The following is a 27,365-nucleotide window of genomic DNA, read 5'->3' as shown; positions in this document are numbered from 1 at the left end:
AGGCTACGTCCTTCTATACCCTGCAGTGCCCTACTACACCAGGCTACGTCCTTCTATGCCCTGCAGTGCCCTGCTATGTATTGCAGTGCCCTGCTTTAACATGAACTACTACAACTACTATTTCTAGTCCTAGTTCCATTATTGTGACTATTTTTGCCACTGCTCATCACACCCCCAACCTGCACTACAGACACCGTCCAACCAGAGCCTTGATCTGTCCCAAATTTCTTCCTAAAAGGGAGTTTTCTATCACCACCGTTGCACTAATTGCTAGTTCTTGGGGGAATTACCAAAATTATTATTAAATTAAAGAGTTTGGTCCAGAACTACTCTATCTGTAAAGAGTCTTGAGATAACGCTTGTTATGATTGATATTAATTTTGGCGTTGTGCCACATGGATGGCTGTCAGCTGCCCTCTGATTGACTAAATCTTCTAACAAGAAGACAGATTGAAGGGGTTGGAAAATTTAGGAAAGGTGAAAGGCAATGAAAAGTAAGAGATCAAGTTTAAATGGAGCAAAAAGGTCACTGGGCCTGCAGAGAATATTTATCAGATTTCTCAACAGCCTCACCGTTTAGGAGTACCTCGACTCTTTCCACCTTGCTTTCTTAATTGGAGATAACAACCGTTTAGTCTGTAATGGAAAATAACGGTCTGTGGAGATACAGAGCTAATCTTTGACAGAGACAGAGCAGCAGAGGACAACTTTTTAAACATGGCTGCCGACCAGTACCAGTACTTTTAGAAGGATTATCCTCGCACTCTTCCCCTTCTGTCTCCAAAACATGTCCAGCTTTTCCTCTCAGTCTGGCTCCCAACAGACGAGTCAGTGTTTGTCCTGATACCTATCAGTTATTCCGGCCGAGCCACCTTGCAGCCTCACTATCTAATAAAAAATTGATTTTCTATAAAAGTTTCAGTTTCCCCTTTGCACGTTGCATCAGGCTGGCAGAGACCTGTGAGGAAGAGGCTGCAGGCCTTGGACAGACAACCTTAGACTTAAATCTGATAGAGAGTAATGGCATTGATCATTTGGAGTTCATGCTCTGTTGAGAACATGAAGATGAGAGTCAGTGCTCTGAGTTCATGCTCTGTTGAGAGCATTAACTCCAAACCTCCCTAATGTTTCAGGCTGAGAATGCCCCCTTGTTCATTTGTATTCCACATATTCTTTGCTGTATGCACCACCTTTGTCTACATACATTGTTCCGGTGTGCAATGTTCAAGTTCAAGTTCCAAGATGTTCGTCTCCTTCCTCTTTCTTTTTGTTGGCGTTCTAACCTCCGGTGGGTTTCTGAGGACTATGGTTCACTCAGATCTCTGCAGAGATGTCGTCTGTACAGTCTCTGGTTCTGGTTCTGACCACGGGGACAGAGATGGGACAGCTCGCTTCAACGTAATAACTCCTGAAAATAATATCCATTCCGCAAATGAATCTGCAGTCACCTCAACCATCAAATACAGCAACAGGAAATACTACTACTTTTTTTGTTTGTTTCGCAAATGCAAAATGTCGGGTAAAATGAGTCGTAACTCGTGTTACTGAGATTGTAACGGGTAGAATATTACTGAAATGTAATTAGTATTGCGCTATATTACTGTGTTACAGTAAAAAGGAATACATTACTGTAATTACTCCCAACACTGATCTACACTGCCCACTGACATGCAAATAAAACAGTTTACACTCTCCTACAACCACCATGGCTGCAGCCGATGGCGTCATATGGGGCTGTCTGCTCCCAGATTTTAAAATGACGGCTCGTTTGGAATACAGTCTATTATTTGACAAAAATGGCAAATTCCGAAATACCACCCATAGTCCGTGCAGTCGCTGAATCTGTCTTCATTTCAGATTGACAACCGTCAGTTAAAAAGATTTTCATCAGCTTTGGAGAGTCGTTGAGCTTAATGCATGGCATTGCTGCTCCCGTAGAAATTAATTGGAAAAATGGGACGTGGCGCTGACAATGAACACGTCACATATACCGTTGACAAGGAGCTGCAGAGCCTACCAGGGACTTTGTTGCAAGCCCTCTCTCTCCCTTGTTTTCTGTCACCTATCAACAGTTGGCTAACCAATAAAGACATAAAATGCCTAATAAACACACGTTCAGATGAAAAGGTACCGGGCTGTTTCTGCCAACACTTAGTTGTGAAATCATCTCTCCTGCTGCTGTTTCATTATCAGCTGATAGAGATTTAATGAAACCTGTCGCCTTATGAGTCACCTGCACTCCATCTACTGTAAGTGGGTTTCCCCTGACCTCGACACTATGTAACAAGTTGCATGCCGGCACAGGCAGATGAAAACCTGCAGACTCTTCATTTTACATGGCGGGCTACCCTTGAACTAGATTATGCATTATACAATAAAAGCAGAAATTGTGATTCAACAAATAGACTTACAGGTTTAATAAAACAAAAAATTGTGAAAAACTACATCTAATGTATCAATTCTAAGATTAAAGGTCCATTTACAAGCTTTTCACCGCATCACACAGTATTGGCGAGATGCATGAATTAAAGGAAATAACTGATTCAATTTCACTGAAATTGTTATTTCACATGATTTAAATCTTTTCATTTAAAAAGTCCACATATGAATGGACTTAAGTGTGATTGTTAGACCTCCGTCAGATGAAGGAAAGTGATCAGGAAGGGGAGTGATGTCAGACTGACTCTCATCTCTCCTACATGCTGCAGGTGGGTTGATAATAAGCAGGACACACTCGGCCATCTAATTACTCATCTGATGGAATTCTCTGCAGTGAGAAACATCTCTACAGCCGCGCGGATTATGAACTGAAGGTGGGCTGGAAAATTCCCAGCAGCGTGATATGAGAGAAGAGATCTCTTCCCTCGAGCAGAGCGTCAAGACAACCCATGAAGGCAAAGCAGAGAGAAAGTCCACTGTTGCTCTACTGCTCTATGATGAGACGAGATCTTCTAATATCTACATATTTCTCCACACAACAGCCAACAGGAGGTCGTCATTAACTAAAATCGACTCCACTACCTGGTCTCTGTGAGCCACCAGGACATTTTAAGACATGGGAGCAGCTTGAGTCCCATAAGGGACTCACACCTGGAGGTAGTTGGCTAACCATTCACGTGTTGGCAAACAGGCTCGAACTCAGTCCACAGTAGCACAGCAAAGTCAACAGATACTGAAGCCTGATGTGCATTAGCACTGAATGAGACAAAGGGCAGCCAAACACACTAACCACACAAAGATGACACAGAGCTGGATTAAAATAAAAAGTAGCCCGTTAATACACTGAGCTTCTGAGTTAACTAATAGGCCCTGACCATAGACAGTGAACAAAATGAACACAGTGACGCCTTAGACTTCGACGGAGACCAGTGAAGTCTTTTAGAAGCTGTTTTCCGGTAATGGCGGAGCGTTACTGCGCAGCCTCCAACTGAGTCTTCTGGTAGCTGTGCCAAGAGAAATCCGTGGATAAATGTTCCTTAATATGAATTCACTTGCCACAAACAAAAGTATTTCCAATTCATTAAAATGTACCTAAAATATTTTGTTCTGATGCTTTCATGGACTCTCTATGGGCTTCTCTCTTGAATGTATGCCTCCATGTCCCCCCCCCCCCCCCCCCCCCCCCCCCCCCCCCCCCCCCCCCCCCCCCCCCCCCCCCCCCCCCCCCCCCCCCCCCCCGATTGCCTGCGAGCTTCACCTGACCTTAAGATAATTTAGACATAAACAATGGACAAATAGTCTTTAAACACTTCCCATGTCAAGTTATTTGCTGTCAAAGTGACGTCAAAAAGAATGGGAGTCAATGGAACACTAACAGCAGGTGATGGCTTGTTAGCCTCAGAATCTCCCCATAGGCCCTGACAGAGGTAAGATGGAAATCAACAATGTGAGTGTAATATACAACCTTACAGCACAGAAGTACTGTTGGGAAACATTAAAAACTGCAGTTTTAAATCAACTGACAGAGTTAATGCTAGCTAGCTGTTACAGCTAATAAAATCTGCCGGCAACAGTTGTTACTTTTCCTGTAAAATTGACCTCACCGGCCAGAAAGGCTTCTGTTTACATGCGTCGGAAGTCAACTCAGACCAACTTTTTTCTAAAAAATACTGCAAATTTGGATTAACAGAAACAAAGTAATTCTCATTAAATGTTTACCTTTGAACCTTGATGTCTTAAGGTTTATTAAAACTCTCCTGCTTCATGGTTTGGCACAAGTTTGAATGATTTCAACTTTCAAATCATGCATTTGTTTAATCATCTTGGCATTTTGAACGGCTCAAAATACCACAATACCCACAAGCCTTTTCAGCTGTTACCATGGCAAAGAAAGCAGTCAGATTCAAATCAGCTAAAAACTCATTGTTTTTTAATGGACATAGTGCAAGAACTGGATATTTTCTAACACAGATGTCAATCTTTTGTACGGATTCTTCAACCAGGAGAGTTTCTCGCTGATCTAAGACATGCTCTAACTGTGAGTCACATAGCATCATCATGAAGAAAAATAATGGAGCCCAAAATAGCCACCCTTATACACAGCAGTGTTTTCAGAAGAGTTTCTTCATTAGGTGATCTTGTTAGTTTGTCTACCCACAGGTGTAATTATTCAGCTCACCTACACTGTGAGGTACACAAGAGTGATTTGATTAAATCAACATAGAGACGTTAAAGACGGAGCTGGCAGACATTAAACTTTATTAGATGGCTAACTAAAACTTGCTGTTACATAGAAGAGCATCACTTTCAACACTGCAACAGGGACACAGCATTGAGCAATGAGATGTACTGAATATACAGCTGTGTAACTGGGTTCTCTATGGGAAATATTAAATAAAACCATGTCAAGAATCAATTTAGGTCTTTTCATTCGGTGCCATTTATAGCCCTGAAGACATCACAATATAAAGGTACGGTATATGATCTACTGATTTATAAACAAAACATAAGCTGGTGCATGATGACCATAATGCAAAAATACTACAGCACCAGTGGACGTATGCCAAGGTTTGGAACTAAATAGAATCTCAGTGATTTTATTTGCTCACTAAGTTTTGAAGAACGTTTTGATGGGACAACCAGGCCGGCTTGCTTAGTTCTTTGAGGGAATGATGGTAAAGATTCGCTAAGACTATGTATAGGGCATTTCCTCTCCAACTGGGACGTTTTAGGACTGATTGGTGGGATTGCTGTGGACAAAGTACACACAGAGGTACACTGGTAATAGATAATGAGGTGTAGTCATGTATCAGCTAATTTTAATAGCTCACGTGATTGTATTATGTCAACAGTTAACGTTTAATATTGTATGTGGCGTTTTCTTTTTCAGGGTCCACCAAAACAAGTTCCTTCCCGAGACTATTCAGCAGCGCCACCGTCGCTGCGTCCACATCTTAGCGCTGCCCGAGACGATTGTGATTGGTTGAAAGAAATGCAAACAACCCAGAGCATTTTTTCCTCCATCCCAGAATGCATATGTGGTGTAACTGTGGAGATAGGGCTGGCACGGTCTGGTCCATATCCACGAGGTTTCACTACTGGGATTGCTCCGGTGTTGCTGTAAATTCCACCAGGTGTCCGTCCCCTTCCTCTGTCTTTGTGTTGGCGTTCTAACCTCCGGTGGATTTTTGCGGACTATGGTTAACTGCTCCTCAGATCTCTGCAGGATAAACCCAGACAGCTAGCTAGACTATCTGTCCAATCAGAGTTTTCTGTTGCACGACTAAAACGTACACATGTTCCACCAAAACGAGTTCCTCCCGGGGGCTATTTTGCAGCCGCACCGTGGCTCTGTCCGGTGCTTAACGTCGCCCTGAGACAATTGTGATTGGTTTTTAAAATTCCAACAATCCAGAGCAATATTCTTCACCTCTCCATAAATGCTATGTGGACTAGCCAGACCTCCCTCTGCAGCGCTGTGGAGGAAGGTCTGGCAACGTCAGACTAGTCAATGTGAGACTGTTTCAACACAGAGGCAGCTCTGTGCACTTGCTTTCACTGAATTGGAATAATCCAATAATAGATAGATAGATAGATAGATAGATAGATAGATAGATAGATAGATAGATAGATAGATAGATAGATAGATAGATAGATAGATAGATAGATAGATAGATAGATAGATAGATATATACTTTGTTCATCCCGAAGGAAATTTTAGGCATCCAGTAGCAAGACAACCATAACACATATATCACACATACCTAAAAATAAAATTGCAATGACCATGATAAGGTGAGATATATTGCAGACTGTACGTTATGATGACGAATAAGAATGAGAACAATATGTAACAGGGAATAAGTTATAGGATGTAAGATGTAGATGTTGTGACCATAGTCCAGGTTATGTATGAAGGCTCCCCACTTGTGTTGTGTTGAAGAGCTGGATGGCCCTGGGAACAAAGGACCTACTGTATGAGCTGCATGGACGTCACATCACGTTAAATGTGTTGATTCAGCATGTCAAAGAGTTTTCAAATGCTATCCTAGCATGATATTTTCAAGTTTAAATGTAATGAAGCTTTGTTCCACTGGTATTTGTCTTCCTAATCAGCCACGTAAACTGTACGCCGCACTGCCAACATTTCCATTCTAGTTTGGCAGTAGATTAGTCGATCCTTTACACTGTTGAAGTTTTCTTTAATGTTGCTGATTATGCTGAAGATGTCAGCTCTCGGCTTCAAATCTCGTCTCTGACAACAACCACTACAGGGAGATTTGAATGCATCAACTAATCACTGATCACTAATCTAAAGGCTGTTGAATGATGTCGGGCGTCATGGGGGTTTAAACCGGCTAAGTGGCTCTTCACAGTGGATCGCTTTTGCATCCTCTGGTCCTGGATGCTCCACTGCTTACATTACTCTCTCATCTTCAGAACGATAACAGCTATTAGAAATGTCACTTCTGATGGATGTGTATCCTCCCACACTGCGGGTTTGAAGGATCAAATATAAAAGATGCAATTTTATGTAAATTGCCTTGGTAGTCTATGCTGTGTGTCAGCTGCATTTAACAAAAAGGAACAAAACAAAAGAGCTCTGTGGTTTCAATTTCTTTTGAAAGAATCTTACCACAACAGAATTTTCTTTTCAATTTGTTGTCGAGACACGCTTGGCTTTCTGTCCTCCACACATGTAAATGTGAGAACAAAGTGGTCCACAAGCACAATTAAAGTGTATCCTGCTAACATGTATTCCTCTGGTGAATCATCTGTTAAGCGCAAAAACATCCGGCTACAATGAAAATTGTTTGAAAAACACAACCTTTTTTATTTTCATCAAAGAGGACTTTTTTGACAACCAAACAGCAAGAATAAGGGTCAAAAATGGAAATTTCTATGGCATGTCATTCACACTCACAACATCCCGACAGTTAAACTGAACACACTTAAAACCTTAAACGGTGCTTTGTCAGAGAGTCACTACTTCACCTAAAGAAAATCACTTCTTAACAATAAGGCTGGCGTTATAGTATGTGCCATTTCTGAGTCTATAGCTTTTGAGGAGGAGGGGGGGCAACTGCCACTTTGCTCGTTTGAAAGCCATGATGTCTCTTTCTCATGGGTGGGCCAAATTCTCTGGGTGGGCAAAGCAGAGAAAAGGGGGGGAACCTTTCCCCTTATGACCTCACAAGGGGCAAGATTCCCGATCTGCCCATCTGAGCCTTCATATTCTCAAAGGCAGAGCAGGTTACCCAGGGCCCGGTTTAAACCTATCACCATTTCTAGCCCCTGGGGGACCACAGGCAGGCTGGGGGAACTCATATTAATGTTAAAAAAACCTCATAAAGTGACATTTTCATGCCATGGGTCCTTTAATAATTTCCTCAAACAATTGGTCACTTGTTTTAAGCAAATGTAACAAACGGGAGTAAACAATGCATTATTATTTTTAAGATGTATTATGGGCAGTTCTACCTTTAATGATTGGACAGCTCAGACATGAAAGGGGGAAGACATACAGGAAACCATCACAGGTCGCACTGGAACCCTGGACCCTGGAATCAACATCTACATATGTGTGCCTGTTCTACCAACTGAGCTATCCGGCCACAAAAAACAATGCATTTGTTGGGGACTATTTTCAGCAGCGGAGGAACAGGTCACTTAGTGAAACAGTTCGGCTCACTGCAGTGATGGAGCGGTGCGGCACAGAGAAATAAGCTACATATATCAGGCGTTGGCTACACAGACAACACTTGTTAGTAGGGGCTATTGATATTTGCTTTGTTGACTTTAGTTTTTTTTAGTCTTTTCATGGATTTGATGACAATAAGGAAATTGTAGAATATCACCAGCCTCAAAGGTAACCTGCCACACGCATTTCATTATTTTGTAGTAATGTCTGAAGTTCTACCATGGACTCTGTAACACTTTTGTATAGAAAGCCTGGAAGAAGACACATTAAGATTCAACAAGCTAAGCTCCTTGACCCTGATTGGCCAACAGATAGCCAATGAGAGCCTGGCTATCAGCATCCGTTACCCAGCTCATGAATATTAATGAGCTTAGGCAACATGATGTCAGACTCACCAGCTGTTGTGATTGGTCTGATTTCTCCTCTTATTTCTTTTGATTGAATAGACCTGACAGAGGAGGTAGCAGTTCATTTTCACATTCACCACATAACACAAACACAACTGGACCTGTTATAAGTCAAAAAATGCAAGTAAAAACGTTTATTTTGTGGCAGGGCACCTTAAGGCCTGGACTCATCAGCATTGCCAGGTGTAGTGGAAGTAAATCAGTACATTTTGCATTGAGTCCAACTTTAATCAACTGCCACCAATGAGTTTGCGCAGTTGAGGGAATAGCTCAGAGGGAATGGAAAGCCTGAGAGTTTCCCTCTACGTCGGAGTACAAACCAATCCAAGGAAAGGAAGAATACTTTGTAGTAGGGGTGTTAGGGTGAACCCTCAATTGATGCAGAAATACCTGGGTTATTCTGCATTGGTGCACTGACAGACCTTAATTGATTGTTGTCTACTGATGTTACTAGTTGATTTTCTTTTCCCTTCTTTTTTAGTTTTTTGGCATTTCAGATGTTGTCTGCTGTGTTTAGACCCCGCCATATTCAGGAAGGGGCTTTTTTAAAGAGCAGATACAATACAAAGGTGGAATTAATTTACAGCTGACTGCTTGAATCATTTGATTAAAATAAATGAATATACTATGTATATTTTAATTATGAGGAGGTGATGATTTTAATGGTTGACAGGATAATTGAATTGGAATCGAATCGTGACACCAGTGAAGATTCACACCCATAATTTGCAGACAGTTATGAGAGAGGAGTTGATGGTACAAACACAGTTTGCTTAGTGACGGTTACCTACTTCAGACAAACTTAAAGGAGAATTACGGTCGATTCCAACATGTAGCTCTGTTGTTTGTAAATGTGGAGGTCTGTCAGTAGAGAGAAAAACCAAACCAATCAGCGCTACCTACACCGAGTTATCCTCCTGCTAGAGTTAGCCACAAACAGGCTTGAACAGGGCAAGTTTAAATGTGTTTTTAGCCTTGAAACATGTTCAAAATGTCATTACGAGTGCTTACCCATGTGAAATGATTCCTTCTGAGGGAACACAGTGATTCTGATTGCTCTAGATATGAAAGAAATGCATGAAAGTTGTGTTAATCCATATATCTGTTTATTTCCTTTTTTCCGGTGTAGCCCACACTAGTCGATTGTTGGACTCATTAAATCAAATGTTCCAAAATGTATTTTTTCCACCCCAAAAAAAATACGATTTGCCGTTGTTATGTCCTTAGTACGGACTATGTAGAAACAGGCTGTAACCTGACACCACAGTGGAGCTAGGAGAGCAGAGGGGCCGGCTGCAGCAGGTCCAAATCTTTTCTTTTAGTATACAGAGAATCAGGTAAGCAATACTAGCACAAGAACATCAAGTGTACATACGTATAAAAAATAAATACAAAATAATACAAAATACAAACAAGAAATAACATTACATTGCAAACTAAACAAAAATACAAAAAGATAAAATGTAAAATTAGTTAGCGGTTTCGGAAAACATTGACTACCGTATCCTTTAATACTTTTCTTGCTATCCAACGTTTTGAGTGACTTCAATAGAGATTCAAATTCTATGAGTAAAGGTACAACATTAAGAGATGAGTAAGAAAAGTTCTGCTTGTGAAATTTTGCTTACAGAACAACAACCTAATTCATAAATTAGACAATCAAGACACATTGTTATCAGAGTTATCGTAGTAGCATACGATATCTTTAAGGGTAAAGGAGTAGACAAAGTTGGGGAGTTCAATGAAAGTAAGACTCCAAGTCTGTCCAAAATCTTTTGGAAATTTTACAATAAAAAAAAGGGTGAAATATTGTTTAAATATTCTGTTTACAAAATGTACAGTAAGAGTTGGCAAATCTATCAGCAAGGTGATTAGTATGGTATATATGTTACAATTTTTTTGGTGTACTTCCTTAGCTGTGTTAGAAATACAGTACTTATTTGGTAAAAGCCGCAGCAGGTCAAAAGTTCAAGAGCCCACTGTTGCTTAGTTACCTATGCACATGCGCGATAGCTCTTGAACTCTTGAACTGCAGCTCTCCCGGGTCCACTGTAATCAACCGGAATTCTCCTATAATGAAATGATGTACAACTAATGTGAGATATAAAGTTGTTGTTCACAGTGACACTATACTGAGGCTGACGTTTTTTTTGCACACACCACTGCATGCGTTAGCGACTTGTTGCTAACTTTACACCCTGTTCTCTGTAAAAAAAATTCAACGTTCCCGTTGATAACCATTTTATTTTGCTGTATGCTCCAGCTGCGCTCTGTCTGCAAGATTGTCTGACTGTCAAGGTTGCCTGTTGAGTTCCCCTTAGCAATTGACTACTACACTGCAGTCAGTTCTGCCGCAGGATGGACAGTCAATTCAATTCAATTTTATTTGTAGTATCAAATCATAACGAGTTATCTCAAGACACTTTACAGATAGAGTAGATCTAGACCACAATCTATAATGTATGAAGTATAAAGTCCCAACAATTCTAGTCATTCTCCCAAGAGCAAGCATAGTGCGACAGTGGCGAGGAAAAACTCGGCCAGACCCCGGCTCTTGATAGGCGGCATCTGAATCGGGTATATGGAAATCCTGGAGCTTTCTTAGTGGGAACACTGCGAATACCTGCGTATCGCGTAGACTACACCATTGACTAGAGGTCACCATGTAGTCCTAGTCCCGGGCAAATAGGGCTAAAGACAACAATGTGTGGCTTTAGCTGTTGTAAGGTGGTGAACAAAAGAGATGAACAATGCACTCTGAAGTTTAGGCAACTTTTGTCATTAAATTTCTATCTGTGCTCTAGGGCAGTGTTTCTCAAATGGGGGTACGTGTACACCTAGGGGTACTTTGGAGTACCCCAGGGGGTGTGTGAAATGTTTGCAAAAATGCAAATTTCAAAATATGTCTGCAGAATTCCTGAAATAAATGAAGTTGTTAACTTAGGTTCAGGAGCAGGGCCACGCCTAAACCCCACCTCTAATCACCAGACAAACCTACATCTACCGTGCTGCGCAGCCAGACTTGTGTCTCTGATTGCTTGACCCACCCTCCCTTTACCTCTCCTTCTTCCATCTACCAGCTCATCTTTTCCTGTTGCACATCTCTCTCATGTCTCATCTAGGTACCGTCTGGGGGGTCTGTAAACTATTCGGGCGAAAACTGTTTCTGAGACGGAACCCCCACTCTGAGTCTTCTCCACCCGATCATCCCACATCCTCCCAGACCAGCCATTGGACGACATCTACATCAATTTATCTATCTGCACATTCACAATGTTCATCTGCACATTCATAATGTTCATCTGCACATTCATAATGTTCATTAAATCTTACTAACACATGGTTGTGGCGTGGTCCGTGATAGTGAATCGTACTATGATAATAAATGAGTTAAGTGATGATTTTTTTTTTTTTTAAAGGTTTTTAAGTAAATCTGTCACTGACCGCGCAGTGTTGTACGTCTTTATAAAGACTTTTTGCGCTGGTCCGGGGGTCCTTGCAAGGGGTAAGCAATTTAAAGGCGGAACAATATTGAAAAAAGTTCGAGAAGCACTACTCTAGAGTCCTGCAGAGAGTCGGTGTTGTGTGCTTGATGTCCAGATGCGGCTAATCCTCTCTCTGCCTCTCATCCAGCGCTCTTTAAACATGAATAGAATTACCACATCAGGGGGGGATTACTGCATCTTCAACAAGTAAATGGCAGAATTGTTGTTTTTATTGAATCCATGTCGGCTTGACGATGTCTCTGAGATAATCTCTGTCTCATTCTGATCATCTCTCTGCTTTCCATCTAGTCACAATTCACCTGCCAGACCGAAGCAGATTAGCATTTCAAAAAACACACAAGCAGTCTCTGTGGCTGTCACGGGGTGACAGACAGCCACAGTGTTAAAGAGTCTGCTGTCAGTGTTAAAAGCTTAACTCTTCAGAGACGTTCCGAGAGCTGGGAGAGAAAGCTACCAGCATGCGGCACACAGCAGGGAAGAGAGAACTTTTATAATAGAGTACAAGCCTTTTAATTAAAGGGAACTTGTTGTTTTTATTCTCCCTGCTTTCGTTTCTTTCATTTTACTACAGAAAGAATTCAAGCGGAAGGAAATGCCTTCTGAGGAAAGTATGAGAGGAAGGAAAAGTGGAAATGAAACCCTACTAGGCCTCCACAATATTGAAATAAATCTGACATTGCAAACATGCAATACATATTGCAGTATGAAAAAAAAGAAGTACTTTTTACAAGATGACATAAATAGCTCTATTTGGAAATAATACATCAAACTGCTGCGGTGATAGGTGTAAACCGAGCCCTGGGTATCCTGCTCTGCATTTGAGAAAATGAAGGAGGGGAGTGCATCTACATAGAAGATAAAAATGTAAAAGGATCTTTTCTTATTTCTAACCAGTCTTTTTTGAACGTTAATGCTTTACAAACACCAAAGCAAGTAAGCGCTTTGATTAACGTTACTCTTGTGGAGTGGTTTTGGAGAGGTTAGAAATATGCTGGTTGACTAGCATGGCTTTCTACTTGTTTCTTTAGGCTATATTTATTAGCTGTAGCCTGGCTGGTAGCTACTGTAGCTTCACTGACTACCCATCAAAACTATGTGCATCACTTTGTCAGCGGCAGCTGCTGCCCACGGTACTTTTCTACACATGGAGAGTCTCACTTCCCAGTGAAAGTTTCTATCAAACAGCAAAAAGGGACAAACATCGCAATGTCCTGCGATATGACTATCGAGCATGCGCACATCGCGACGTCGATGCTAAAACAAAATATCGTTCAGCCCTAACCCCTACAGTGTAAAAACTCTCTTGACCAGTCGTTGCCAGACTGCAGCGCACATTTTTCAGGACCAGGACGAATGTGCTCATGGCGAATATTGGACTATAGTCACTCTGAAGACCTAGCTCCAGGGAACAAATTCCCCTAAGTCCTTATGTTTCCCTTGGATTGGGGTGGCACCTAAATCAGGATTGAAGCTGCTGGCGTGGTCCTGCTCTATGCACCTGCAACGCCCTTCTTCACCACTCAAGGTTTCCACCTAAAGGGGAGTTTTTCCTTGGCCTTGTTGCACTAAATGTTTGTTCTTGGGGGAATTGTTGGGTATTTGTAAATTATAGACATACTCTATCTGGTTGTGATACAAAGGAGGGATTCAGGAGCGGACACCGGAGTAGGAAGATCAGGCAGGATTTATTTGATAAAACAGGAAGAGCCAACGGATTGAAGGAATCCAGGCTTGACGGAGCTCAGGTGATGTGTGTTGAGGAGTGGACAGGGAAGACAGACAGGATGGCAGGCAGACAAGCAGGTAGGCAGTCAGGCAAGGAGTGGCATAGGGATGAATGAAAACCGATAGTTAGCAAAACGACAAACTTTACTCAATAAACTATGAAAGGGAAGGCGCATAATACTATGATGGTAATCTGACGAACTGGCGATGAGTGAGCGTAGATCCAGGGTATTTAACAGCCAGGGTGATGAGTGATGACTAACAGGTGTGATGCAGGAGGTGATGAGGCACAGGTGTGATGAACAGCAGGTGGTGATGACGATCCAGGGGAAGACACACCCACAACACACAGGGAAGACAAAGAACAGCAGGGAGGGGAAAAACAAGGACAGAACAAACCCTAACACTATCTGTATCTTGAGATAACCTTTCTATGATTTGATAATAGAGCCTAGATACTAGATATTAGGCATTTCCTGAATCAGTATTGACATTTGTAATGGCCTGATAAATTAAAATTTAAAAAAAACAAAAGAAAAACGGATGGTTAACCATGTTATGACCGTTGGCGTTGCATAGTCTGTCCACCAGAGGGCGCTTTACAACGTCCCTGTTGGTAACTCTGATTTTTTTTTGTTATTGTGTTTTTGGTCAAAGGACTTTAAGTTTCATATCTTAAATTTTTTATTTTTATACATTTTATTCATCAGATTGTTATTAAATGTTGATGTTCCTCTGTTGTAACAAAACAAATTATTAGCGAGAACTCATAAATGACTACAATAGACCGTTAGAGAAATCTGTTTATGTTTTGTTACACGTTTTTGTATTTACTTTTTTAAATACATATCGGATGATAAAACTGAATATCAGATTTTTTTTTTTTAACTCCTCGGTCGGGCTCTATTTGATACTATGAATAAAACTCAACTGAACTGAAGAGGCCGCACCAACACTTTGTGGCATAACAATGTTGCTGGATGAAAATAACTCAAGAGCCTGGTTCTGGTGGTTTTTCCTTGTCTCTTGGGGGGAATTGTTGGCTCTTTATAAAATATAGAGTTTAGTCTAGACCTACTCTATCTGTAAAGAGTCCCGCGATAACTCCTCTTATGAATTGACACTGTAAATAAAATGTACTTGGATTGGAGTTGGAAAAACAATGCTTTGGTATTTGGTGGGTGTTGGCAGGTGGGGAGGACTCAGACACTTTCACACGGCTCTGAGGCTCTAAGTCCCTAACGAGTGCACACTATGTGTCCCTCGAAGCCCTGCACACAAATTATTACAAACCACTCTTAAAGAAGTACTCTTCCTGAGGGGCTAATTACAGGTCAAACACATTCACCACTTCCACTTACAAAAACACCCATTCATTGTCCTCCTAGCCTCAGCCAAACCAACCAGTCACAAAGACAAAAACAAAGAGTATCCGCAACCTTTCTACATGACAGAGTTAGCTGTAGACATCACTTCCACGTTTACATTTCTTGAATATTTACATGGATATCAACACTGCACAAGTCCAGCACGGTGTCCCTTTTGTATCAGTATTTACACTAAATACAGTCAAAGACAAAACAGTGTGCATTGCTCATTTTTTGCTTTCCATATTCCGAGCAGCCAGACAAGTGTCTCAGAGTCTCTGACTGCGGTGTGAAGTCCTGAGACGTGACAGGACTCCCCTGCCTGGTCAGTTCATCAGGCCTCCAGTTAAATGAAATAATCCTTCGGGTTTTCGGTGGGGACGTTCTGGGACTCAGTCTGGTTGTTGAAAGGGAAATCTGGGCTGTCTTCCCGTTTGACGTCCTTCACTTCCTGGTTTCGATACGTCTGTTTTCTCCGGTAGAGGAATCTGGCGGTTATGGCCAGGCCGGTCGCAATCACAAAGACCACCGCTGCTATGACACCTGTAAGGCACAGGACATTTACTCCGACATCCATTTTAGCACAGGTAGTTTGTTCTTTTGTTAGCCTAGCTTAGCATAAATACTGTTTCTATACCAGAAACATACCGCATGCTGAAGCACCGCGAATAGCCTATTTTCAATTTGGCGCCCATGTTATCCAATATCTCTGTCCGGCAGCGATCGGTTCACTATTTCTTATGCGAAGGGCGAGCAAAGGTGTCAAGCGAGGCAGGTAATCACATACAGGAAAACCACAGTGCAGCCGGATACTTTACAAAATAAAACACATTTCAAAATAAAACAGCCAGGTTTATGGTGACTTGGCTGTCTTGAGAGAGAGATATAGACCAACTGAAGGATGGAGGGACAGCGGGATGGACGGTTGGGTGCACACAGACACACAGACACACAGACACACACACACACACACACACACACACACACACACACACACACACACACAAATCAAAATGAGCAATGAGGCACAAATCTACCCTTCACGGCTTCAGCGTGCGGTGTGCTTCGGGCACAAACACTCGGAAAAGGCTACTCATGATCCATATAAAGTGCTTCCCAACAACTCCGGGGACATTTTCAGCTCAGAAGCGTATATACCTCCAAAACACATAATTTCTTGTAAAACTTAAAACCCCAAAGGTCTGATCCTAGAATCGGCCCTGCTGCTACTTCATACTTGTACTCCACTACACCTCAGAGGGGAATGTTGTAACGTTTACTGAACTACATTTATCTGACAGCTTTTGCTTTATTGCTTCAGGCTTGTTTCTGCGACAGCTCATTGAGAATCGGATATAATAAAAACTATTGAGAAAATAGTTTCCTTTGACATTGATGCAGTATTGAGCGAGATCGCTGCAGTCAGCAGCAGAGAAACAAGCTACAATGTAAAAAGTCCAGCTTGTATTTACATTCATAAAAGTGCTTGTTTTGCTGCTGACAGACTCAAATTAATATTCTAAGTGTCTGACAACATTATGGAAAGGATTTCCAAGGAGGTCGACCTTTCAGTTAAAGTTTAAGATCCTTTAAATACACAAAAGTCCACAAAATTGCGTTCACTTAACCCACCAGACTCCATGTGAACAATCAGCAATTTTAGCATCGTAAAATACGGCTTTCTAAAACATCTCTGAGCTCTGAGCAGCGATTGTTTTGGCTGTCTTGAACGACTATGGGCTCCGTTTGGTCAATGTTTTCTTTCTTTCAGTCCAATTTTGGGTCTGTCAGTCACAGTGAAAACCTGGGACACTTCCGGGGACAGATCCAGCTGGGGACAGGTCACCAAAACCGGGGACATCTTGTCACCCTACTTTGGGCTAACCTCTCCACTAAATGCACAGATACGCATGGAATGCACGGTTCAGCTACACTAATCACATACACTCATCATAGAACTACTTTTATCAGTTAATACATTATGATCCATTGCTACATAAAGTATATAAGTTAAAATTAGCTCCTTCTTGACATACAACATTAAAGCACTGCTTACATATTAATACATCAATAATATTGATCCAATAATAAAATAACACTGACTACTGATTACTGTTTGATACTTTAACCCTCCGGTTGTCCTCAGGTAAAATTTGACCCACTTTAAAAAAGTTTCTATATCAGAAATTTGAGTTTCTTTTAGCCACATTGTCGATAGAAAATAATGTGGATGGTTGTATACATAACATATTTTTATTGAAAAACGTTGAAAAAAGTGACACAAACGTTGAAAAAAGTGACAAAAACATGGGTGAAAAACGCCAAAGCGCAGAAAAAGGGACAAAAACATTGGAAAAAAATAACAATAACAACGAAAACGTGCAAAAAAAGGTCCAGTTTGGAATTTTGACCCGGAAGACAACACAGAGGTGAAGTACATTTTGGTAATTGAGATTTTGAATGCATGAAGTGTACTTGTAATAGAGTATTTTTACACTGTGGTAATGCTACTTTGACGTAAGTTAACAAATCGAACACTTCTTTCACCGCGGCTGACACCTAGCAGACCAGCGCTGTGACATTGTGATGTGAGTGTGTGTGTGGAATGCTGGCTGACACGCCAACTTTCTGCAAAAGTAATCTATCACAGGAGACTTTGGTCACAGAGCTTTGTGAAACTACTGGGATGATTTCTGCCTATCTCTGCCTCCCCTCCCCTGAGGATGTAAACTTTAAGTGAACAGAACTGAAGACATTTGGACCCGGGTGGACTCTTCTGTTCTAACACGTGTTACTCAGAAAAGGTTTCATTTAATTGCAATCCCAAAATACGCTTCAAATCAATTTTGCGCTATATTACTTTGGTTTGCTTTTGAAGATAACAGAGCGAAAGCTTCTCGATCAGCAAGTCATTCCAGCCGAGGTTGGATTAGATTAATTAGTGACCCTTTGTGCAGAGTCACGGGAATTTAATGGACACTTTTAGAAGAATTTTGACTCTCTCACTTTTCTTTATCTTAAAAGAACCAATTAATCATCACTTTGAATCAAACTGGCTGGGCAGAAAAAAGCAAAAATGTTCTACTTTGGATGGATTTTGTTTTGGCCCATCACACCTTTGCTGGATTTCAGCAGAATGTCGCTCAGGAATGAAATATTGAGTATGATTTCTGACAGTTAAGAGAAGTCCAATTCAAAGCTAGTAAAGGTTCACAAGGTGAAAGAGGTCAGCATACCTCCAATCAGAGCCGAGTCAGTCCTGATGGCATTGACTAAAGGTTGACCTGAACCCGCTGAACCAGACTGGTCTACAGTGGAGAAAGAAGAAAGGTAGAAGAGATGAAAGGGAAGATGGAAGAGAAGAGAGAGGGCAACAAGAGTGTGAGATGTGGAGAGAAAAACATGAAAAGAAAATAAAGAGCATTTGAGTCAGAATAAAAAAAGGGAAAAATGAATTCAGAAACAACAACATCAGTATCATCAGTCCCAGCAGACAGGGAATACGGCAGCAGCTCTCCAGAGGACTCTTTTCAGAGAACATGAAGCTACATGAAAACCAGACACAGAGGAAAGACACTGGGAAATCCCTCTGTGGTCCAAGTTAATTATCTCATTTTGTGCATTGTCATGAGTCTCCACAAACAAGGTGTACATACTTAATGAGCCCATTAAACAGTGGGAAATGGCAGATTCTACCAAAAATATAGATACACAAACAGAAAGAAAGGGTAGAAAATGGCATACACTCACAGATTCCTACATACACTGTACATCGGTAACACTCTATAATAATGGTACACAAATATCATGAATTCATGTCATGTCATTCAGGTCAAAATCATCAATATCCTATTGAGTAAGTCCTCTATGTTGTGGTCTATATTGTTGCTTCAGTATTTTTTTGCCAACCCCTCCGAGTTGGAAGTGAAACTAACCCTAACCTAAAACACACACCCCACACACTCGCTTACCTGACAGGTGGTGTGTGTTTTCTGCTGCGTAGGGATTGGCTGATGCTGAGGAGCCACAGTTGGACTGGACTAATGGTCCCGTGATGATGACAGGGCTGGTGTCTGGGTGGAGCAGAGCAGCTTTCAGAGGGCTGATGGAGTTAAAGTGGACCACTGAGAGACAACCGGTGAAACCGAGAGACGCCAACCTGGACATGTCTGGATCCAAATCATCAGCCTCTGGAGAGGGAACAATGAGAAACTTGAAATGATGTTGTACTGCAAATGGTTCCAGACCAGATAACTTATGCTTAGTAAGAAGATGATTACTTTTGTTCACCCTCAAATTGGAAATTATGACTTTTTGTTCCAAAAGACTCTAGAAGAAGGAACTATTTTTTATATTTTCAGGCAGATAAAGAAGCAACGCTTAGACCCAAATGCAGTTTCCAGATTACAGAATTTAATAACAAAAAACAAAAGGTGTCCAGAGGTTGGCAGGCAGGCACACACTAAAATAATATCCAAAAACATGAAGGCCAGGAAGCAAACGCAGAAGACAAGCCACGACGACAGGACACATCACGACATGAAGCAACAATGATCAGACACCAGAATAAGAAAACACAAGGACTAAATACATCAGGGGGCTGTTGCGCAAAAGTAGAATAAAGAAATCCAGGATAACTGAAAAAGTGCAGCTTAATTTAGGGAGATCTGTTCATCGCGGCCTAATCTGCAAAGGCCCTCTGAGAGGCTTTCTGAAGGGCGGACAAGACCCCGAAGACTCTCTGGCGGCAAAGGCGGAAGTCTTCTGGAGGCTGACACTAAAGGCAAAACCCCTATGGAGGCCGGCGGTGAAGGGCGAGACCCCTCTGGAGACTGGGGAGTCCGTTGGAGCCCCTCTGGAGCCCGGCGGTGAAGGGCGAGACCCCTCTGGAGACTGGGGAGTCCGTTGGAGCCCCTCTGGAGGCTGGCGGGGAAGGGCGAGACCCCTCTGGAGACTGGGGGGTCCTTTGGAGCCCTTCTGGAGGCTGGCGGGGAAGGCAGAATCCCTCAAGAGGCCATCGGGGAGGGCAAAACCCCTCTGGAAACTATTCCTTTAATACAAGTTAAGTGACCTGCTGTATTCTTTGAGACACAGAAGCTCATTTCTAGATTCATCCTGAAACATTTCGTTGGGAAGAAGTGGAGATATTTCATCCCACTGGCTGATGTTGCTCTTAAAAAGAGAAAATGAAAGGAGAAATATGTTATATTCTTACAGTATTAAATCATAAAATGAACATGTGTCATTGTATTTTAGAGTCATGTCACCTACAGAAGTTGTTGGGTGTATAAGGGATGGACAGGAGGGAGAGTACAGAGGGCTGGTGGATGACTTTGTGGAGTGGTCTGGTAAGAATCACCTGCTGCTGATAAGACAAGAGAGGTGGTGATTGACCTCAGGAGGAAGGGGACGGCTCGGCAGCCCCTTTGCATGCTGGGAGGAGACGTGGACATGGTGGAGGATTACAGATACCTGGGTGTCTACATCGACAGCAGGCTGAACTGGAAGGTCAACAGCACTGCTGTTTACAAGAAGGGGATGAGCAGACTCTATTTCCTGAGGGAGCTGAGATCCTTCAACGTGTGCAGCAGGATGTTGGAGATGTTCTACCAGTTGGTTGTTTGTGCCCCCCTCCCCACCCCCCACCGTCTGCAAGGGGCAGCAGCATCGGCGCCAACGACACAAACAGACTGAACAAACTGATCAGGAAGGCGGGCTCCGTGATCGGCCGCAAACAGGACACTTTTGAAGCTGTGGTGGAGACGAGGTCTCTGAACAAACTGTTATCTATCGTGGATGACTTATCTATCTCTCCCCCCCCCCCCCCCCCCCCCCCCCCCCCCCGCTCCAACAGCGGATCACCTTCTCCGATAATCATCCCTACCACACACAATAAAACTCTCTAACACTTCATCCCTGAGTGCTAGATAACACTCTGAGACATCATTAAACTGCGCTAAGTGCAACCTGCACAATAGGTCTACATATTTATTGTACCATTTAAGCAGTTGCACATTTTTATATTCCCAACTTGTGTATATTCAAATATTTTGTTCTTGTATTTTATCCTATTATTTCATGTATATTGTATGTATGTATATTGTATCCTAGTATTTCATTTATATTTATATTATGCGCTGTGTGACTGATATTTTGCTGATGTAACACTATAATTTCCCATTTTATTGGGATAAATATCTATCTATCTATCTATCTATCTATCAAGGAAACATGCTATGTTGAAATACTTAACTTATGCCGCTGACAACAATAAAGACAGGATATCCCCCTTTGACATTTTATGTCAAATGTATTTATTCATCTACTTAGACAAAGTTATCTTCACGTAAGAAAGGGACTATGTTAATTTTCATTTTTTATTATGAATGTTTTTTATTGGGTCGGGGTAAAAACACCTCCAACCATGCAAGAATTCTCGCTCAATTTTTACAAGTGTGCCACAAAACCAACCAATCTGAGAATTAAGGGTCAATTCTGATTGGCTGTTGGTCTCCAATTAGATCGCGAGTAGCAGGGAACACACATCTAGGAGGAACTGTCTGACTGCAGCATATACTGACCACAGTGGAACTGGTTGACCAACATTACTGGATCAAAACCCATTTCAGTCAGTATTTTGTATCATTATTGTTAGCTATATCACATACATGTCCTGATATTTGTGTGTACTATAATGCTGCTGTTTTGTTTTCCTCATACCTCCTTGTGTACTAACAGTAATTTGACTCATCCTTCACAAGCAATCTAGCTAGCTAGCTAGCTAGCACACAGCAGGTTTAATGCTAAATAATGGAATATAACACACAAAATGGAATGAAAGTAATCATTAACTTTACCTGCAAAGAACGTTGTGGTCCAATACAATGTACACCTATGCACCTTTCTTTTAAAGATTAAGATCCTTTAAAAAAAAATAAAAGTTTGCAAAATTGCGTTCGCTAAACCCACCAGACTCCATGCAAATAATCAGTGATTTTAGCATCGTGAAATATGACTTCTAAAACATCTCTGAGCTCTGAGCAGCGCTTGCTCTGGCTGTCTTCAGCGACTATCGGCTCCGTTTGGACAAGGTTTTCTTTCTTTCATTCCCATTTCGGGTCTGTCAGTCATAGACCTGAAATTGTTATTGGGCATTTTGTTTGAAAAAAACTCATATTTCTGATATAAAAAACTTTGGAAAATGGTCACATTTGACCCGAGGACTCTGGCTGGCTGGGTGTTATCGCGTTATGTGGGTTTCAGAGGACATGCTACCTCACTGGAAGGGTTCCAGTGTAAAAGAAAGAGCTCAGAAATAAAAATGTCACTTATCTGTGCTAGTGATTGAACTTTTATCCTTTCGTGCAGAGTCTCTAAACCAGTGTGAGGACTCGATCGATACAAGTCACGAGACACACTGACTGAGTCTTTGGCTTCCCTGTTATCAGAGCAGCACAATTGTGGCAGCACATTGACTCTAATGATTAGCTCTCACACACACACACACACACACACACACACACACACACACACACACACACACACACACACACACACACACACACACACACACACACACACACACACACACACACACACACACACACACACACACCCGCAATACAGCAGACAATGACTCAGCTTCCAGTCTACAGCTATCACTCCTTGAGACTGATGTGCGCTCTACCCTCTATCTGTTCATTTGATTGACTCAGATCTCCTCATCATTCCCCCCCGCTCCTCCACAGAAGTATAAACAGCAGCTGTGAAAGGCGACTTTCGACAAATTTCCCGCCGTGAGCAGCTGCATCTGTGTCTGTTCACATGACGGAGAGGTGACCCTGTTTTTTTTTTTACCAGAACACATCTGCGTGTTGATGAGAGCAGCAGGAAACACTCTTTCAGCCTCCACACGTCTTCAGCAGACACACTCTTTACCCCCACGTGTTCCTTCTGGGTCCATTAGTTAGGCTGATGGATGACATGGTTGAAAGGAAACAACAGAAAATCCACTTTTCAGCTGCTTTTCTGTTCCTGATCTGACTCTCCCATTCCTCTGGTTGAACAGAGGGGATGAGGCTGGGGGGACCGGTCCCATTCTGACATGACGAGGGTTCAAACACACTGGAGCTTTACATCCAAAATGACAAAAGATCTCGGGGGATATGAATTACTAATTCCCTAACACATGTGGTGTGTCTATTTTCTCCGACACATGGATTTTGTATCGTTAGTGTATTGATTTAGTTAACAATGGATTTGGATGGATTCAATTCAATTGTATATATAGTATCAGTTCATAACAAGAGTTCTCTCAAGACAGTTGTGGACAACGTTGTGAAATGATCCTGCTAATGACAATTTTGCTCTTAGCGGATGACTTTTACAGTTTACATGCCCCAAACTGCAATTATTTTAGGCAGGAAAGGAAAAATTAAGAATACCCAAATAACACATTTTCAAAAGTAAACAGGATGTTCTTCTATAACGACTACTCAAAGCGCTTTTACATAGTCCCAGAACCCTTCACACACAATCTGTGGCCGAGGATGCCGTACAATTAGATGCATCAAAATCTTCTGTAATCTTTTGAAACATAAACAAATGAATACATGAAGCTTGTTTTTATTTAGAGTACCACATGACACTAACACACACACTTTCTTTTTGGATGAATATGTTCTAGTAAAAGGCCACTTGAATTAAATCTCTGTATGACCAAAGAGAGAGCCGTGTCCGGGTTCTCGGCAGGAAGTCGGACTCGTTCCAGGATGTTGAGGCGTAGTCGGGGCGGGGAGGGGTTGCTTAGGATCTCATCGCTGCTTTTTGCAGATGATGTGGTCCTGATGGGGTCATCGGTCTGTGACTTTCAGCACTCACTGGATCGGTTCGCAGCCGAGTGGGAAGCGGCTGGGATGAGGATCAGCACCTCTAAATGTGAGGCCATGGTTCTCAGCAGGAAACCGATGGATTGCTTTCTTCAGGTTGGAAATGAGTCCTTACCCCAAATGAAGGAGTTTAAATACCTTGGGGTCTTGTTTGCGAGTGAGAGGACAATGGAGCGGGAGATTGGTTGGTGAATTGTTGCAGGTCCGGTATCACATTCAATTTAGTCAATTTTCGTTCCTACCCTTACCTATGGTCATGAAGGGGGGGGTTGGGGTCTCCCTCAGAGATAGGCTGAGAAGCTGAGTGATCCGTGAGGAGCTCGGAGTAGAGCCGCTGCTCCTTCACGTCAAAAGGAGCCAGTTGAGGTGGTTCGGGCATCGGGTAAGGATGCCTCCTGGGGGCCTCCCTAGGGAGGTGTTCCAGGCAAGTCCAGCTGGTAGGAGACCTCGGGGAAGACCCAGGACTAGGTGGAGGGATTATATCTCCAGCCTGGCCTGGGAATGCCTCAGGACTCTCCCCCCCCCCCCCCCCCCCCCCCCCCCCCCCCCCCCCCCCCCCAGTCAGAACTGGCTAATGTGACTTGGGAAAGGGAAGTTCGGGGTCCCTTGTTGGAGCTGGTCCCCCCACAGCCCGAGATTTTTGCCACCCGAGATTTTCAACCACTTAAAAAAATATCAACACTTATATTTTTTAGCAGGGAACTGTGTTTTCCAATTTAGATTAGACATTACAGAAGTAGCTCAACTTTAGTAGCACCACTTTAACTGTTGTGCTCAGACTGTAAATTCTTCTGAAATGAAGATGAGGTCAAACATCTTAAAGCTGTTATTTAAATGAGTGTAGGTCCGATTGCTCTCTAACTAAAAAGGCCTTGTCTCTGCATTTACCGCCTCTTCACTTACCGTGCACTCTGCCCAACACTAATTTCTTGATGGCGCTGAATTCTCCGTCAGATGTCAGGTTAAAGTCTTCTCTGGCGTTTTGGTCGATCTGTGAGAGAAGAATTCTTTTGTTGAATTTGCGATTGAAAATGTCTAACTTTGGAGACTCCTAGCAGTAGATAATGTCTTAAATGCAAAGACTGCATTTGGGCCTGAGGATGGCAGCATGGGGTTCAACCTGTATAGGTGCTCCAGAGATATTAGGACCTAAGTTTTGGGGACTAATACACACCCAGTGCAATTTAAACAGCAGTTGAGATATCTTTCTGCACACTAAACTGTCACCTTCTGCCTTTAGAGTATGTTTCCAGAGATATAATAATCGCATAATAATAGGATTATTAAGTAGGGTTTATCCTGCTAATATGAGCTGCACCTTAAATTCCACTGGAACCTCATTGAATCAAGAGGCTGCACCCAGGTAAGGTCAGGTCACCTTGTATTTCCTCTCAGGGTGTTGATAATTATACAGACATTCAGGCTGTTGCCTGTTTAACTCATATATCACCTGGGGCTGTTGTTAACAAGATAAGGTATTCGGAAGATAAAGATGCTGCTCTGCCATAGCTGCATCCAGGACGGCGAAGTGCTGATGGGGGCTTTATCATAGAGATGATTATCACAATACTATACCAGAGTACACACTTGGAGTTGATGGGACTGCCTGTGTGTGCATCTGTATGTACGCCGTTGCATTAGCCCTTGAGATTGGGCCTCATTTGGCAAACATGGAGAAAGGTTAAGCCGCACGTCATCAGCAGCAGCTGCTGCTGCGTTTGGCAGTCCATTACACAGTGTAGAACTTGAGTGCGTAAGTCGAAGAAAAAAAACTAAAGCCCAAAAAGCTGTTGCAGCACTTCAACTTTTGAGTCCCCCTATTTAGCATTTACCTGCAGTATATTAAAACTATACACACTATACACTGTAGCTGTGGGCAGATAGTGTTTATTAATGTCTTTGTCTACTATAAGTTCTCCTGTGTGCAGCCATACTCTTAGTGGAGGCTGAGGCACACTTATAATAACATATAAGATGTCCAAAAACACACAAAGAATTTCATTATTTACAGCGTTCAACTGCATCACTGTGTTGTAAGGGAACCTAAAGTAAAGTGTTACCAACGTGGCAGTCGCAGGCCGTTACTATGCTACTCCGTGGCTAGTGTAGGCAAATATTTTGATCAAATTAAGTGTATTGGCCCAGTCAGACATGACTGAAACATGTTGGGTGTCACACTATTCTCATGCTGGCAGAAAACATTTCTTATTGAAATAAGCAGTGTTGCAATAAGCAGACACATCTCTTTAGTCCATCCTAGCGATCTATGAATGTCCTTCAACTTGCATTGAGTAATATTTTTGATAATTGTGTATTGTGTGTATAATGTAATGTGAAACGGAGGTTACCTGCACAGACACCGAGTCTGCCAGTCTCCTGATTGTCACAGTGTGTAATTGTCCATTGGCCAGGTTCTTCACTGTGCTCCTCAACACTTCAGCGTCTCGGCTGCCGTCCAGCTTGTATCTCACCTCCAGCACATCTTCACTCACACACACACACACACACACACACACACACACACACACACACACACACACACACACACACACACACACACACACACACACACACACACACACACACACACACACACACACACACACACACACACACACACACACATCAAACCATGGGTTTATGTTTTAGATCTCACAAAAAAGTTCACCTCCACAGCTACAACTTAAGAGTAACTTCAAACGTTAGGTTTAAGTGATTTTTTTTGTTTTTCTAAAATTTTGATCATGTTGTCATTTTTATAACAGGGTAAATATATATGTGTTTTTGCAAAACTCTACCAACAGTCTACACAGTGACTGCCATGGTTTCTTGTTCTAGACTTGTTAGTGAACACATACAGTATAAACAGTACAAATGGAAAGGTCATAACGCCTTTTTTTGGAAATAAAGAAACAGAATAAGACTGAAACACTTATACATGGTACTGTTTGAGAGAAACAGATAAAAGAGCAAAGATACCAACATGTCCAAGTCACAAGTCTGACGTTACATACACAGCAGTAAAAATGTGAAAAACACTTCCTTAACATTTGTAAAACTTCTCATCTATTACCTACTTTTAGTATGTATATATATATGTATGTACGAGCAAAGTGGCAGTTGGGTAAGGCCAGCCTCCACCTTCCCCCCCCTGAAAAAGTTACAGACTCAGAAATGGCACATACTAAGGAAAGCTCATTGTGGGACTGGCTCTAGTGGCTGTAATTCTGCACCAAGGCTGGATTTTGGGAACAAGACTTCAGATACAGTATTAGGGGACCACTAAGGTCTGTATAAAAGAGACTTCAGATACAGTATTAGGGACCACTAAG

At 42.1% G+C, this 27,365-nt stretch overlaps 1 protein-coding gene and 2 long non-coding RNA genes across 3 annotated transcripts in view; 1 reads left to right on the top strand and 2 right to left on the bottom strand.

Annotated features, from left to right (window-relative positions):
- LOC117954158 overlaps window positions 1-5,829 on the bottom strand; it is an 11,107-nt gene extending 5,278 nt beyond the window's left edge. The window contains exons 1-2 of the long non-coding RNA XR_004658759.1: window positions 5,730-5,829; window positions 4,159-4,166 (exon numbers count right to left, since the gene is read on the bottom strand). This is a non-coding gene — a long non-coding RNA (uncharacterized LOC117954158). The remainder of the gene's footprint in view (window positions 1-4,158; window positions 4,167-5,729) is intronic.
- The window catches only part of LOC117954150, an 18,512-nt gene extending 7,912 nt beyond the window's left edge, over window positions 1-10,600 (top strand). The window contains exon 3 of the long non-coding RNA XR_004658751.1: window positions 10,515-10,600. This is a non-coding gene — a long non-coding RNA (uncharacterized LOC117954150). The remainder of the gene's footprint in view (window positions 1-10,514) is intronic.
- Window positions 10,601-14,802: 4,202 nt separating this feature from the next.
- The window catches only part of LOC117954136 (contactin-associated protein-like 4), a 147,611-nt gene continuing 135,048 nt past the window's right edge, over window positions 14,803-27,365 (bottom strand). Inside the window, exons 20-24 of the mRNA XM_034887672.1 lie at window positions 26,382-26,515; window positions 24,937-25,024; window positions 19,117-19,335; window positions 18,382-18,453; window positions 14,803-15,688 (exon numbers count right to left, since the gene is read on the bottom strand). Coding sequence (XP_034743563.1) covers window positions 15,492-15,688; window positions 18,382-18,453; window positions 19,117-19,335; window positions 24,937-25,024; window positions 26,382-26,515 — 710 coding nt within the window. The 3' untranslated portion in view covers window positions 14,803-15,491. The remainder of the gene's footprint in view (window positions 15,689-18,381; window positions 18,454-19,116; window positions 19,336-24,936; window positions 25,025-26,381; window positions 26,516-27,365) is intronic.

Source organism: Etheostoma cragini, chromosome 12 (genome assembly GCF_013103735.1).
Source record: "Etheostoma cragini isolate CJK2018 chromosome 12, CSU_Ecrag_1.0, whole genome shotgun sequence".
Lineage (NCBI taxonomy): Eukaryota > Metazoa > Chordata > Actinopteri > Perciformes > Percidae > Etheostoma > Etheostoma cragini.
The sequence above is the reverse complement of the archived record's forward strand: the minus strand, read 5'-3'. Positions and strand labels throughout refer to the sequence as shown.